The following is a 13,937-nucleotide window of genomic DNA, read 5'->3' as shown; positions in this document are numbered from 1 at the left end:
TGCAAAAAAGACAACTAATAAAAGTGGATCTAAGACGAACAAATATTGAAAAAATAAGATCCCGATGCCGGCGAACAACAACACCGCCGACGCCGGAAAACTTGATTAGAAAAAACTTCTCAATAATAGTGTCAGGAAGCTTTTACGCAACGGGGTTTTTGGAAGTATAATAAAACTTTGCGAGAGAATACATATAAGCATATTTAATTTATCAGAACTTTTTATGGTGTAGTGTTTCAATATTCATTTACACATTCCCAAGGTATTTGAATTTCTTGAGCATTTAGGAATCTCTCGGATTGTGGATTTTAATTCTTTCCCACCGCTAAATATTAGATCGACAGAATAAGTCGAGCAAGTTTGATTAAATAACAAAAAGTGGATTCGATTAGAAAGTGATAAAAAAAAAACATTAATTTTAGGCTTTATTTATTTCAATTTATAATTAATAGATATAGCTAAAGTTCCTCAGAATCTTCATATAATACAAGTCATTATTTTCCTTTTTACATTCTCACTGTCTTATGCAACAATATAAGTCTATACTGGGATCACATGCTTTTCTTACCTCAAAAGTGATAAAAATCTTTAAGATGCGATGCGACCATAAAAAATTAAGAGATTTTATAACAATAAAATTAAGAGGTGGATCTTGTGGTATACCAATTGAAATTTTTTAATGAATAAAACAATACTAGAGTAATAGAAAAGTTTGATCTTCATTACAATACAAAAAAAAACGGAAACCTAAACTATATTATTTAACATATATCTGGTCATGTGATTTTTTTATAGAAGTTAAATTGTTAATTTGAACAGTTTTGTTTATTTTCACAATTATTATTTTTTGCATGTTTTTTAAAAGAAAATTCTCAAAAATAGCATCAAAATAAGGTTTTTCAAAATTTAGCATAACATCTTTAAAATGTCAAAATAGCACTATATTTCAAACTTAATCTTTCAAAATAAAACTCTAAATTCAAAATACTAAACTCTAGTTTGGCTTCTCAAAACTATATCTTAATTGTGAAATTGAGAAGCCAAACATAAAAAAAAAAATTCTAAAACCAATGCAAATAAAAAAAAGAATAACTGCATCAATCAATATATGTTTTTCTTGTAAAAATATGATATATATTTATTTTTCTATTCGCCTATAAATATTAAACAACATTTAAGAACATGAAAATGTTATATCTTAAAAAGTTTTATATATCTGGTTACTTTCACGAGTATTGAGTATGAGTAGTTGAACCGGTCAGATAGAAAGAAGGAAAACTCTATTTTGCACCAGTCTAAATTAGGAAAAGAAAAAATCAATCAGCTATATTTTTGCTGAAAAGAAAAAATAAAAAAGACAAGAGTAAAACTTTTTCCACCACGGAAAAAAGAAAATATTCAGTATTTTGACCTCTACATGTTTTCTTTCAATCTACATTTTCGTTCGACCATACCAAACTCATCTCTTTCGCCGCTGATATTTCTAAACCTTATCATCTCTGTTGACAGATAACCACGTGTGTAACGTGTGTTCTGTCCTAATTTTTTTATAAAAAACACCCCCATATGTTGGTAAGTGTAATAAATAAATTTTGATTCTTTCCAACTTTTGTTATTTATAGTAACCTAATTATTTCACTCCCATAACCATAACCATTCTAAGCAAACATTATTCTCCACACAAAAGTGAGAGCAAGATGCCGATTAGCCAGAAAGGTTTGACGCCGATCGCCGCCGTTCCGGTTTTCTTAGCCGTCATTTGCTATTTCTTCTGGGGATCTATCATCGAGCCGGACCGTTTAAAAGCCTCCAAACACGTCCTCGAGGGGGCTAAGACCATTCCCATTCCTAACGGCCATGGACCAGAAGGCTTAGAATTCGATCCACAAGGTGGAGGCCCTTACGTCGGAGTCACCGACGGTCGTATCCTCAAATGGAGCGGTGAAGAACTAGGCTGGGTCGATTTCGCCCACACTTCTCCTCACAGGTTCAACCGTAACACCAAATTACCCTTCATTTTTTTAAAAATATCCCCTGATTATCAAATGTGTTTCTAGAAGAAAGATCTGAATATTTTAATTATATTTATAGGATATTTTTTATTTGATATTCCCAATTAATTTTTTGTTTTTTTTTTGGTGAGAAGAAATAATTGTACGAGGGATGCAGTAGTACCAAGTTGTGGGAGACCATTGGGACTTACCTTTGATAGGAAAACAGGAGATTTATACATATGTGATGGTTACTTTGGGCTCATGAGGGTTGGACCAGAGGGAGGCTTGGCCGAGTTACTTCTTGGTGATGTCGAAGGTCGTAACGTAACGTTTGCGAACCAAGGGGATATAGATGAAGAGGATGGTATCTACTACTTCAATGATAGCAGCGATCAATACCATTTCGGGTAATTAACATTTTTAATAATCATTATATAAAAAACGAAGAAGCTATTTTCCCTTATTTACAATTGCGGTATATATTTTCTATTATTGATGAAATCGTGACAAATGGTTTATATGGAGTAGAGTGGCGGAACGATTAACGTGACTAGTATTAGTTTTGTAGAATCGCGTAATTGAATAAAGCAATGTTAAAAAAATGAATACATGTAAAACGTGTCATGGAATACGAATGTGATGGTAGTTTAATTAAATTTGTAAACCTGTCTAGTCATTATACTCTTTCGTGTCATACCGTAGAATACCGATGACGCTCATATGTTATATCATGCGCGTACAAAATTATTTATAAATTTGTGGAATTAACTTATAAGTGTGTTATGTTTGTATTGTTGGATAGGGAAGTATTCTACGTGTCTATATCTGGTGACAAGGTGGGAAGAGTAGTTAGATACGACATAAAGAAGAAAGAGGCCAAAGTTATAATGGACAAACTTCATTTACCAAATGGTTTAGCTGCAAGCAAAGACGGATCGTTTGTAGTCATCTGCGAAGGTGGTACAAGCATTCTCCATAGATTATGGGTCAAAGGTCCTAAAGCCGGGACTAGCGAAGTTTTCGCAAGGGTTCCAGGTCTTCCGGACAATATCAGGCGTACACCTTCGGGAGATTTCTGGGTCGCATTACATTGCAAATACAATTTCTTCACTCGTTTGTTTCTTAGTCACTCCTTGATCGGGAAGACTGTGATGAAGATGTTGAAGATGGAGACTGTGATTCATCTCATGAACGGAGGAAAACCTCATGGAATAGTTATGAAACTCTCTGGAGAGACCGGGGAGGTACTTCACATGCTTGAGGACAGTGAAGGGAAGACGATGAAGTATGTTAGTGAGGCTTATGAGAGAGAAGATGGAACGTTATGGTTCGGGTCTGTGTATTGGCCGGCCGTTTGGGTTATGAATACATCGGTCTATGATCGCAAATGAGGTAACCTAATTAACACGCCAAGGATGAAATAAAAAAGAGTCACTTAGTTGTGTGATTTGTTGAACTTTTTTGAATAGAGCTATATGATTTTGCAAATTCTTTTAGTGTTGGTGGGACTTCTACTTGTCCGTGTGGTATGAAAATAAAATTTGTTGTCGTGAGTCTCATGACTAGAATTGGGGGTTGACGAGAATTATTAAACTCCATTTTTACTGAAACAATCAAACATGAAGCTGAAGTAATAATACACTAAAATAATCTAAAGAGTGAACCTACCTAACCTTTGAGCAAAGAGAAAGCAAAATCTGTCTAGTTATCTCCTTCTATAAGCCGTGCGTTGATTGAATGGACTCCGTTACTACATTAATATGATAACAAAAGATTACAGATAACACTGTACTATTAAACACCGTAGAGCATACGTGTACTTTTTTTGGTGGAGATTGGATAATGATTCTTTGAGGGATCTTCACCAGCCTCACAACTAGATATTCGTTTATTTTGCATGATTTTTTATTTTTATTTTTAAAGACAAAATATTGACAACTAATATGCATTACAGAATTCTGACTAATCAAGATAGCATTGACAAGTAATAGATATGCTTTTGACGTTTTGTAAATTAAAATACTTCATATGGCAGATCCAATCACATGCATTCCTTTTTAAAAACAAATCACGATAAAAAGATACGTCGTAAGTGCGATCGATTGGTTATTATTACAATAATAAAGTAGAAGAAATAAAATTTGAATAATAAAAAGTATGTCTAACGAAAGTTAAATAATAACTTGTATAAAAAGAAATTTGAAAGACCTAATTAGCTTAAATGAACAAAAACAAAACTAGGGCGTGTGATTCTTTTGATTACATTTTTGAGATAGTGATGGGCAAACAGGATAATGATTTTTAGTTTTTTTTTACATTATTTATGGGCTTGACCTCTATGAATGTAGCCATCCTGATATTTTAAAAAATTTCTTTTTCGATTGTTCGGAATTATCAAAATACAGTGTTTAACAACTTTTTTTTAATAAAAAATTCGTCATATTTGTCACTTTTCTTTTAGAATAGTCCATTGAATGAGTGGAGGACAAGACTGGCACATGATGTTCTAGTATGATGAACCAACTACATAATAAGTGACGACGCAAACAAAACGATTAGTTACCTTCTCGGCCCGTGGACTGTACCAATAATATCCAATCATTCTGGACAACATATATTGTACTAATCAAATTTTTATTATATATTGTATGCGTCTCTTCCTTGATTTTGTGTGTTTTGAATACTAATCACAAGATTTTGTGTGTTAAAACTACGTTTGAGTAAAATAGTGGAATCACAATTTCCTAACGAAAAGTTATAAATAGATGAACAATGTATATCAACATAACTTAAAAAGTAGTTCCTGTATAGTTCCTGTATCAGATCAGAACAGTAGGGAAGAAAACGAAATAGCTTATATTGCAGGCTAGTAATATCTTTTTATATAATATTCCAATTTGTTGATAATGCCTCGCAGATCCTTGAGATACAGTAGGCTGCGCTCAATGGATACCCTGAAACTGCAACAATCAAGAAATCTCTTTCAGATTATTTGTTTCCAACATTTTTCATAAAGCTCTTTTCTCATTAACAAAAGGATGGGTTGTGAGACTTACTCGACACAAAATCATCGATATAGTCACAATCTATTTTCCCGTGTGCCATTGCGCCGACCTAAAATGAAATGGTTAAAAGCAAATAAGGAATGGGTTTGAATATGGCTATATGGAAGCTGAAAGCTTAAAAGCCTACAAATGAAATGGACACTGTGAAAAGGTGAGAGAAACATTTGGAGGTCACTAACCACAAAAACTGTGTCTGTATCATTACAGACAGTAGTTAGGTGTTTCTGCATATTGACGAGCTTTTCAGAGCTGTGTGAGAAGCCTGATTATATAAGATAAGAGACAATTCCTTACTTTTAGCTCACACATTGTCGATAAATTACAAGGTTTAGGATGAAACTAAAAGCTTTTTCTTACCTATTTTACGGGAGTTAACCGGTAGATGAATTTCGACAGGGTTCTTGATACACCGTAAAAGTTTCTCACGGTTGCCAACTGCAGTAATGCTCAGCTTTTGTAGCAATTGCACTGCAAGACCAACAAACTGGATAAGTAACAAGAGAAACTGACAAGGTTAAAGAGCAACAAAAAAATGGCCAAGGACGAGATTAAAATCAGACAGCTTACACATGATTCCGGCAAATCGTTTGAAGGTTCTTGGTATACGAACATGCGGCTTAACTTCAAAAAGGACACCTTTTTCTGTTCTAACATATACTGCTTTCAACCTCCCAGCCTTATTAACTGGACTATCCAGAATCATAAGAAGGGCCTGAAGAAGAGGGTGGTGATTCACTAAAGATGAGTCACAATTTGATATAAGCTACCTAGATATGACTTAAAAGATTAAAGACCCTGACCTGATGAGTGATATCTGGGCGGTAGTCAGCTGGATTTCTGTTATTTTTCATCAAGAAATGAGCATGATCATCCGAGTTTAGTAGCTGGTAAGTCTGCACACAAGAATCACATATATATTAGTATAAGTACCATAAACAAAACCTATGGCTTAGTGTAATGCAAACATTTCCAGCAAATTACTTACCTTTCCAACTTTGGCAACTTCAAGAGAGGCCTTCTCAAGCACAAAAACAACTCCGGGCTTGTCCGTGCTACGATCCTTAAGGACAATAGGTATCCCTCCAACAATATCCTCTGCTGTTGCTGCTTCTTCTTCTTCTTCCTCAGTTATTTCATTCTCTTCATTATCTTCCTCTGCTATTGAAGCGTTTGCTTTCTTAGCCTTCTTCGAACTCTCACCTGCCTTTTTCTTTTGCTCAAACTTTGGTTGCTCCTCTTCTTCATCTTCTTCCTTATCATACATCTCTGTTCTCTCCTTTCTCTTGTTCACTTTAATCCCATACGGCCTCACCATCTTCCTTCAAAACTACTACTACACAAAAATCAAAGTCAATCACAACACCGCAGAGCTATTAGCATCAGACGCTAAAGTACTAATCTTTTTTACATAAAACACGAATATACACCGGTGAATATGAATAGATACACAAAGTAATCAAATTTCTTCAGGGCTATCGCTTAATAAACACTACAGAGAGAATCAACGCAAACAAACACAGTTCAATAGAGCTTAATTTATACATCAAACCGAACCCTTTGATGACTTAACAGCTCACTTAAGAGAAAAAAAAAAAAAAACCATCGCTTACCGAGAACTCTTGAGCTTGCGAAGAAATTGAAGTGAGCAGGCGACTGAATCTTTGATAAACCCTAATTTGAGTTTTGCCCCCTTATTGTTTTTATTTTTTAAGTTTCATATAGTTGTTTACGGCCCATTTAAATTAAATTTAGGCCTATTTAGGGTTTAAGAGGCCCAATAACGAAAAAGAAACCAGAAAACCTAATAATTTGTGTACGACCGTCGTCGACTTTAGTTGTTCTGCCGGAGCACGACCGCCTTGTGTAATAACAACAACAAGTGGTGGTTCTTTCCATTATTAATTTTACAATTGGGGTTTCTCTGCAACTCGCCGTCAAGAGAAAGAAGCGAAGCGGAGAGGATTGAGGTTTCACTCTTCTTTTTGTTAACTTAGTTTTGAAGATGACGTCTTATGGAGACAGACTGAAGTCGACCTCCATTAATGGAGTTAAGTTATACCATGTTTCTTCTGCACCCAATGTTGCGACATGGCTTAATCCTAAGAAGCAACGAGCTCTCCGCAAAAACCCCCGTAAGTTCCTTTCGGAGAGCTTTATCTCGTGGCTCTGAATCGTTAAATCCCTGCGTAAACCCTATTTCTAAAAGTTTCCTCCTTTTTTTTTTTTTTTTTTTTTTCTTCTGCTCTGTAAAGTCTCTCTTAATTGCAGCTTAGTGATATCCTTGAAACTCGTTTCAAATTCAATGTTCATAGTTTGATAATTGCCTTTTTAATGATGAAATGTTTACACGAGCTTGTTTTGTGTGGCTATCTCCTGTTAAGATTATATGCAAAGAGTGGAGCTGATTCAGGAGTTGAAGTTTGAGACTGCCACTACTAGAATCAAATCGACTCCAGACGGAGAGTATCTGATTGCTTCTGGTGTGTTTTTCTTTCTTTCTTTGTAAAATTTTGTTGTAACTTGGAATTGGATGCTATTGAACAGAAAGAAAAAAAACAGATGTATTCTCGTGTGCCTTTTCACTGATTTTGTTTTGTTGAATCAGGGATATATCCACCACAGGTCAAAGTTTATGAGCTAGGTCAGCTTGCTTTGAAGTTTGAGAGGCATTTAGACTCGGAGATAGTTGATTTCGAGGTAACTTCTTTACTACTCCGTCAGTTTTTGCTTTATTAGCCTTTCTTTTCTTCTGGTTCAGTAATGTCTATGTTGGCTCTTACAGATATTGGATGATGACTTCTCGAAGCTTGCCTTCTTATGTGCTGATCGTTCTATTTATCTACATGCCAAGTACGGGAAACACCACAGTTTACGGATTCCAAGGTAATTCTAGCTTTGTTGTGTATATGAGATTATATATTTGCTGATTTTGTTTTTGCTGAGACATTGGTCTAAATCACATATATATCTGCAGGATGGGGAGAGATATGACATATGATCCTTGGTCTTGTGATCTGCTTTGTGCTGCTTCCTCACCTGATCTATACAGAATCAATTTGGAGCAGGTACTTTTCAATGAATTTATTGTTGTTTTTTTAGTCCTGTGACTTACATCAGTCTTTGTTGGTGAATGACTTTGTGGGTTTTGCCGTCTTTATCTTTAGGGAAGGTTTCTCTCTCCTCTCAGTACTCAATCCCCAGCGCTTAATGTTGTTTCTCGAAGGTCTGTATACTTAAATGTCATTTCTTTTATAATTTTTCTTGATTTGATCTAAGAGAAGATTCAGTTGTGGTGTTCTATAGTATTATTGCTTATGTTTGAGCTCTATTACTTTCCAGCACCCTCCATGGATTAGTCGCTTGTGGTGGTGAAGATGGTGCCGTGGAATTTTTTGATACGAGAACTAAATCATCTGCTGCTAGAATTAACGCGGTTTCGCATGGTGGTGATGCTGCGGCGGTGAGTCTTCCTAATTGCTGTTCCATATAAACAGACTTTCTTAGCTTAGACGTGATTGAAGAAAATTGCATCGATCTTTATAATAATCTTGTGCTTTTCATTAACTATTAGGAGGTTACTGCTATAGAGTTTGATAACAGTGAAGGTCTTCAAGTAGCTGTCGGGAGTAGTGCGGGAAAGGTTTGATGCTTTATTTCATTGTTTTGTACAATGGTAAGTCAATTTGGGTGTATAGCTATGTATTGCTAATTGTGTTGTTCCATATCTGCAGGTATTCATATACGATTTGCGCACGTCAACTCCCATTAGAGTGAAGGATCACATGTAAGTGTTACTGAGTTTGTATTTATGTAAAATTTACGTATATGCTTTGAGTGTTTGTTTCCTCGGTGTTCATTGTTTTTCTGCAAAATTTGCAGGTACGAGAGTCCAATTTTGAGTATTAAGTGGCAACGGACTCTTAATACTCAACAACCTAAGTTGATAACCACTGACAAGCACATTGTTAGAATATGGGATCCAAACACGGTGAGCATCAGATAAGAAGTGTTTTACGCCAGCGTTGTTCTTGAAATAAAAATAAATGTGGCCAGACGAAGCTTTTGATTTACCATATTCTGTTTTTTTCCTTCTCGAATCTGTGTTTGTCAGGGAGAAGGTATGACCAGCATTGAACCGACTCATGGAGGAATAAACGACATTTGTGTGTTCCCTGGAAGCGGACTTATGCTTTTGGCTTTAGACTCTAGCCTAATCCCATCTTATTTCATACCTGAACTCGGTCCTGCCCCCAAATGGTGTTCTCCTCTTGAAAATCTTACGGTATTGTAACTAATTTGAAAAAAAAAATCTTCCTGTCCTTTCATGGTTTTACCATACCAGTGATGTCACCATTGCTACAAACACGTTTCATTTTTGAATATTTGTTCTCAGGAAGAGCTGGAGGAAAGTGGACAGACAACTATTTATGAGAATTACAAATTCGTGACAAAGGAAGATCTGGAGAAATTGCAGCTAACTCATTTGATTGGAACAGATCTTTTGAAAGCTCAAATGCATGGATATTTTATGAATCACCATTTGTACAAAAAGGTGAGTCCCTGACATTTTCATAACACTTACAGTCTCTATATTGTTTCTTCCTTGTAACTGTTTTTCGTTCTTTTTACAGGCTTTAGCAGTGGCTCAACCTTTTGCATATGATGATTACTTAGAACGTAAAAAGCAAGAGAAGTTAGAAGCGGACCGTACGCAGAGAATCACAGTTAGTATTTCAAAACTTAGCATCTGTAAATTCACCATTGTTTGTTTATTGGCTACTTACATACAACTCTGTTTCACTTGTGCTTCCTTTAGAAGAAGAGAAGGTTACCAAAGGTCAACCGAGAACTCGCAGCAAGGCTTCTTGCGGAAGATGAAGAGGACGAAACGCAAACTGCCGAGGATGAGGAGGCTGCCAAAAAAGTGTCAAAGAAGAAGAAAACTATGCTTAGTAGCGAAATTCTTAAAGACGATCGGTTTCAGGGATTGTTCAATAATCCGGTATGAACATAATTCTTTTCAAAGTTTTTTGTTTGTTCTTGCTGTTGCAGTACTTCACACCGTATCTAACCCGAGTCTTGGGAATCTCCTTTTGGGTTTCAGGAATTCGAAATTGATCGGGAATCATATGAATATGGTGTCCTACACCCTGTTGCTTCTTCTAAGAAGCAACCTTCTTTGTTAGAAGAACACTTTGAAGCTGTATCAGATGATGACGAGAACAGTGATTCTGATGCATCACAGTCTTCAGATGATGAAGCCGACAATGGAGACGTAACTAGGCCAAGCAAGAAAGCCAAAACTCCAAAGTTAGTGCCTAGCTCGACTGCATTCTAGGATAGCAATTTCATACACACTATCTTGATTCTGTTCTTTTCTGATGTGGATGATTTTGTGTCAGGCTGTTTGAAGTGAAAGATGAGCGGCACGCAGAAGCGTTTTACAATCGCACTTCACTGGCTAAAGAAGACCGTCTTCCTATGGGTGAGCGTGTCAAGGCCATAGAGAACCGGCGTGGCAACTTTGGAGGCTCGAAAGATATCAAGTTCGGTCCTGGAGGATCCCGGGAGATTTCTTTCAAGGCAAGAAGCTCTTCGAAATACAAAGAAGATAGAGACGATGAGGAAGAAGATGGTCAAAGAAACAAGAGGAGAGGAGTTCAGTCTCTTGGACTGAAATCAGATAATATTAGAGGCGGTTTCAGAGGTAGAGGAGGTGGTGGTTTTAGAGGCAGAGGAGGTGGCGGTTCCCGGGGAAGAGGTGGGCGTGGTGGCGGTTTCCGGGGAAGAGGTGGCCGTGGTGGCCGTGGAAGAGGCCGGGGGTGATAAATGTAGCTTTCAGGGGACACTTTTAATACTAGTTTTGGAAAATGTGTCACCTACTTTCGAGAATCTTTGAAACTTGATTGATTCACATACAATTTTGGAATATTTTTGACTTGGTCTCAATATGCATTAGTCTTACTTGAGCCTATAAGGTAAATGATTAGATAGAGATGACCTGAAGTTGACCTGATAGTGCCTTTACATGATAGGTCACCGACCGTTGTTAATTGAGTTAAATCAACGAGGCTTACATTTATATAATATAGTTGTAATCAATGTAGATGCCTTTTTCTTTTTTTTTTTTGGAGGTCAGCAAATAAATAAAATGCTTATGTATATGCTTACAACATGAGAATTGCTTATGTATATGCTTACAACATCCTAAGTGTTTGGGACGACGAAGACGCCTGAAGCTGATTCCCACGCGCCTCCCACGATTTCTTACAGCTGAGTCATCTTACACTATGTAAACTCTAATCTTTATTACATTTGAGTGTCTTTTTAATACATATAATAATACATATAATTATGCTTCTTTAGTTCTTAATGGTGACTTGGACCTAGTTCACCCGTGGAACGTTGGCTTTGGCATGTGTCGACCTACGTCCTTATCAGATGCATATATATCTTTTTTAGTATAACTTTAAAAAATTGTGTTGTATAATTTCTACTCGAGAGATTGATTTATTTAATTGTATTATCCGCATTATATATACGATGGGCAATTAATATTCCACCTAAGTTCAGAACTATCCCAACCAAAACAGCTTCTCCAAGCTTCAAGAGAAAACAGAATCTATAACACTTGTCCTTATATAGCAAAAATGTGTGCATTAGTACCTCCATTGTTCCCAAACTTTGGGTGGCCATCAACGGGAGAGTACAACAGCTACTACCTGACGGGAGATAACCTCAACAATGGCGGATTTCTTGATTTTCCGGTACCGGAGGAGACTTATGGAGTGGTTACGGCGGTGGCTCATAATCAGAACAGCTTTGGGGGTTCTGTATCGTCGGAGGGAAATGAAATAGGCAACAATCCGGTCGTGATCAAGAAGCTTAATCACAATGCCAGTGAGCGTGACCGTCGGAAGAAGATCAACTCGTTGTTCTCATCTCTCCGTTCTTGTCTTCCGGCTTCCGATCAATCGGTAAGAAGCTACTCTGACTTGTCTTATGTGAATCAGTTCCATCTAAAAACCGATTTGAAATAATTAGTCTGACTCATTTATTAGACCCGTTACATTTATGCATCTATACAATTTAGGAGAAGAATACCTAGTTAACCCTTTTTTTCTTTACTTTCTTGCAGAAGAAGCTAAGCATTCCTGCAACGGTTACTCGAAGCTTAAACTACATACCAGAGCTGCAAGATCAAGTGAAGAAGCTAATCAAAAACAAGGAAGAGCTCTTGATGCAAGTATCAGGTCAAATAAACATTGAAGATTACGTTAAGCCGCAACCAAAGGCGGTCGCGAGTTATGTCTCGACCGTTTCTGCGACTAGGCTTGGAGACAACGAAGTGATGGTCCAAATCTCATCGTCCAAGATTTACAACTTTCCAATATCTAATGTGTTAAGCGGGTTAGAAGAAGATGGGTTTGTTCTTGTGGATATGTCATCTTCAAGGTCCCAAGGGGAAAGGCTTTTCTACACTTTGCATCTACAAATGGATAAGATCGAAAATTACGAGCTGAATTGTGAAGCGTTAAGTCAGAGGATGTTGTACTTGTATGAGGAATGTGGAAACTCATCATTAAGATGATAATATGTTCTTGTTTCGTTTTAGTTATGTCGTTCTTTTCTTTTCAAAACCTAACATTCTTGAAGTCAAAGCGTTGTAGTCGAGTTGTTTCGGTTTTTTTCGGTCGAAGTCAGTGATCGATTATGACATGCTTTGAGTAGACTGATTGATTTCTACTACGATTCATGTGACAGCTGTAAATTTTAATATTTGTCTACTCTATTCAAGAATACAAGAAACTAGTATAAATATATTTTTGGTTCCTAAACCTTTTGCCTTTTAATATTTGTTATTTATGTCCAGTTAAAGAGTTAGTGGTGTTTTGGTGATCAAAATGAGAAAAGACAAAATAGGGTATTTTATTACAACTACTAATATCATGAATTGTGGGCAACGTTATAGTAAAGAGTCTAATAGATTATATATACTAAATTTTGGGCTCTTATATAGAAGAATGTGCAAGTGAGAAAAGTTCGCACCTATTAACTAATAGATGGTCCTGACATCTAAAGAGTTAAGTAAGAATCATTAGAATACATGATATACACTGAGAGAAGTTCATAGTTATCCATTGATTTTGGTTTTGGTTTTGAAAGAAATATATCTTTGAATTTGGTTTACTTTGGTTTAGTACAAAAAAAAGTATTGGTTTATTTGGTTTGGTTAACAAATATATGAGATATCTCAAAATTAAGATATGAAATTTACAGGATGATAACTGTAGCTGTCGGAGATTATTAATACAGTTTAGAGATGTGGGTCACGAAACGAATCTTGGAAGCCTCACTGATTCACATCATACAATTTTGGAATATTGTTGATCCGTTCTTGAATGAATAACTAAATCACAAGAACTTATTTTAGTTTAAGACATACCTGGCATCAAGTTGACATTAGTATATATAATGACTTTATCGTCGTTGTGGGTTTAAATTTAATAACCAGGCTACGTCTAAGATAAAACATATTAAATTTGAAATGCTTATGTATATGCTTACAACATGAAAATGCTTATGTGTATGCTTACAACATAAGAAATGTATGGGACGGGGAAACAAAGACGCATAAACCATCTTCCACCTGATTACCACGTGCCTTCAACATTCTACTAGCCTGAGTCATCTTCCAATATGTAAAGAACAAGTTTGACTATAGTGTTAATACATGTAATATTCGATTTTTGATTCTTATACAATATGTCCAACTTGTGACTGGACCTAGTTCATGCGTGGAACATAGGCTCTGGCACGTGACAACCTATGCCCTATTGAGACCTAAATATTTCTCTTTATAGTATGTTTACTCGAA

The 13,937-nt window shown here is 36.2% G+C and overlaps 4 protein-coding genes across 5 annotated transcripts; 3 read left to right on the top strand and 1 right to left on the bottom strand.

Moving 5' to 3' along the window:
• The first annotated feature begins 954 nt into the window (after positions 1 to 954).
• On the top strand, positions 955 to 3,547 carry LOC104791989 (protein STRICTOSIDINE SYNTHASE-LIKE 8). The gene is made up of 3 exons (XM_087454255.1): positions 955 to 1,987; positions 2,147 to 2,401; positions 2,797 to 3,547. Exons 1-3 carry the CDS (start codon positions 1,698 to 1,700, stop codon positions 3,383 to 3,385), a joined length of 1,134 nt encoding a protein of 377 aa, XP_087310381.1. The 5' UTR covers positions 955 to 1,697; the 3' UTR covers positions 3,386 to 3,547.
• A 1,187-nt stretch (positions 3,548 to 4,734) lies between these two features.
• On the bottom strand, positions 4,735 to 6,753 carry LOC109124664 (uncharacterized). Of its 2 annotated transcripts, none has more exons than XM_010518000.3 (8): positions 6,670 to 6,753; positions 6,045 to 6,392; positions 5,860 to 5,952; positions 5,627 to 5,771; positions 5,417 to 5,527; positions 5,239 to 5,321; positions 5,051 to 5,108; positions 4,735 to 4,954 (listed from the first exon to the last, which is right to left on the bottom strand). In XM_010518000.3, exons 2-8 carry the CDS (start codon positions 6,372 to 6,374, stop codon positions 4,875 to 4,877), a joined length of 900 nt encoding a protein of 299 aa, XP_010516302.1. In that variant the 5' UTR covers positions 6,375 to 6,392; positions 6,670 to 6,753; the 3' UTR covers positions 4,735 to 4,874. The 2 variants fall into 2 exon arrangements, with proteins under 2 accessions (XP_010516302.1, XP_019102399.1); XM_019246854.2 differs by having other exon boundaries at positions 6,045 to 6,389; positions 6,670 to 6,751.
• A 94-nt stretch (positions 6,754 to 6,847) lies between these two features.
• Positions 6,848 to 11,033, top strand: LOC104699174 (uncharacterized). Its single transcript, XM_087454254.1, has 16 exons — positions 6,848 to 7,191; positions 7,441 to 7,539; positions 7,665 to 7,756; positions 7,842 to 7,942; positions 8,034 to 8,124; positions 8,224 to 8,282; positions 8,399 to 8,519; positions 8,631 to 8,699; positions 8,791 to 8,843; positions 8,939 to 9,047; positions 9,171 to 9,341; positions 9,453 to 9,611; positions 9,691 to 9,783; positions 9,876 to 10,061; positions 10,164 to 10,369; positions 10,462 to 11,033. The coding sequence occupies exons 1-16, from the start codon at positions 7,062 to 7,064 to the stop codon at positions 10,883 to 10,885; spliced, it is 2,163 nt and encodes a 720-aa protein (XP_087310380.1). The 5' UTR covers positions 6,848 to 7,061; the 3' UTR covers positions 10,886 to 11,033.
• Positions 11,034 to 11,630: 597 nt separating this feature from the next.
• On the top strand, positions 11,631 to 12,897 carry LOC104791987 (transcription factor ORG3-like). Its single transcript, XM_010517999.2, has 2 exons — positions 11,631 to 12,036; positions 12,198 to 12,897. The coding sequence occupies exons 1-2, from the start codon at positions 11,710 to 11,712 to the stop codon at positions 12,648 to 12,650; spliced, it is 780 nt and encodes a 259-aa protein (XP_010516301.1). The 5' UTR covers positions 11,631 to 11,709; the 3' UTR covers positions 12,651 to 12,897.
• Positions 12,898 to 13,937: the final 1,040 nt, after the last annotated feature.

This window comes from Camelina sativa, chromosome 6, assembly GCF_030686135.1.
Source record: "Camelina sativa cultivar CO46 ecotype springtype chromosome 6, ASM3068613v1".
In the NCBI taxonomy this organism is placed as follows: Eukaryota; Viridiplantae; Streptophyta; class Magnoliopsida; order Brassicales; family Brassicaceae; genus Camelina; species Camelina sativa.
Note: the sequence above shows the minus strand (reverse complement) of the source record. Positions and strands in the feature narration are given on the sequence as shown.

What these genes read in the sequence shown, in the direction of transcription:
- LOC104791989 (XM_087454255.1), top strand. Translation starts at nt 1,698, where the DNA reads ATGCCGATTAGCCAGAAAGGTTTGACGCCGATCGCCGCCGTTCCGGTT. An exon ending in GCCCACACTTCTCCTCACAG is followed by an intron (nt 1,988 to 2,146) that starts GTTCAACCGTAA and finishes TTTGGTGAGAAG; the next exon opens with AAATAATTGTACGAGGGATG. An exon ending in AGCGATCAATACCATTTCGG is followed by an intron (nt 2,402 to 2,796) that starts GTAATTAACATT and finishes ATTGTTGGATAG; the next exon opens with GGAAGTATTCTACGTGTCTA.
- LOC109124664 (XM_010518000.3), bottom strand. Translation starts at nt 6,374, where the DNA reads ATGGTGAGGCCGTATGGGATTAAAGTGAACAAGAGAAAGGAGAGAACA. An exon ending in GCCCAGATATCACTCATCAG is followed by an intron (nt 5,772 to 5,859) that starts GTCAGGGTCTTT and finishes CCTCTTCTTCAG; the next exon opens with GCCCTTCTTATGATTCTGGA. An exon ending in TATCGATGATTTTGTGTCGA is followed by an intron (nt 4,955 to 5,050) that starts GTAAGTCTCACA and finishes TGATTGTTGCAG; the next exon opens with TTTCAGGGTATCCATTGAGC.
- LOC104699174 (XM_087454254.1), top strand. Translation starts at nt 7,062, where the DNA reads ATGACGTCTTATGGAGACAGACTGAAGTCGACCTCCATTAATGGAGTT. An exon ending in CTTAATGTTGTTTCTCGAAG is followed by an intron (nt 8,283 to 8,398) that starts GTCTGTATACTT and finishes ATTACTTTCCAG; the next exon opens with CACCCTCCATGGATTAGTCG. An exon ending in AAGAAAGCCAAAACTCCAAA is followed by an intron (nt 10,370 to 10,461) that starts GTTAGTGCCTAG and finishes ATTTTGTGTCAG; the next exon opens with GCTGTTTGAAGTGAAAGATG.
- LOC104791987 (XM_010517999.2), top strand. Translation starts at nt 11,710, where the DNA reads ATGTGTGCATTAGTACCTCCATTGTTCCCAAACTTTGGGTGGCCATCA. An exon ending in TTCCGGCTTCCGATCAATCG is followed by an intron (nt 12,037 to 12,197) that starts GTAAGAAGCTAC and finishes ACTTTCTTGCAG; the next exon opens with AAGAAGCTAAGCATTCCTGC.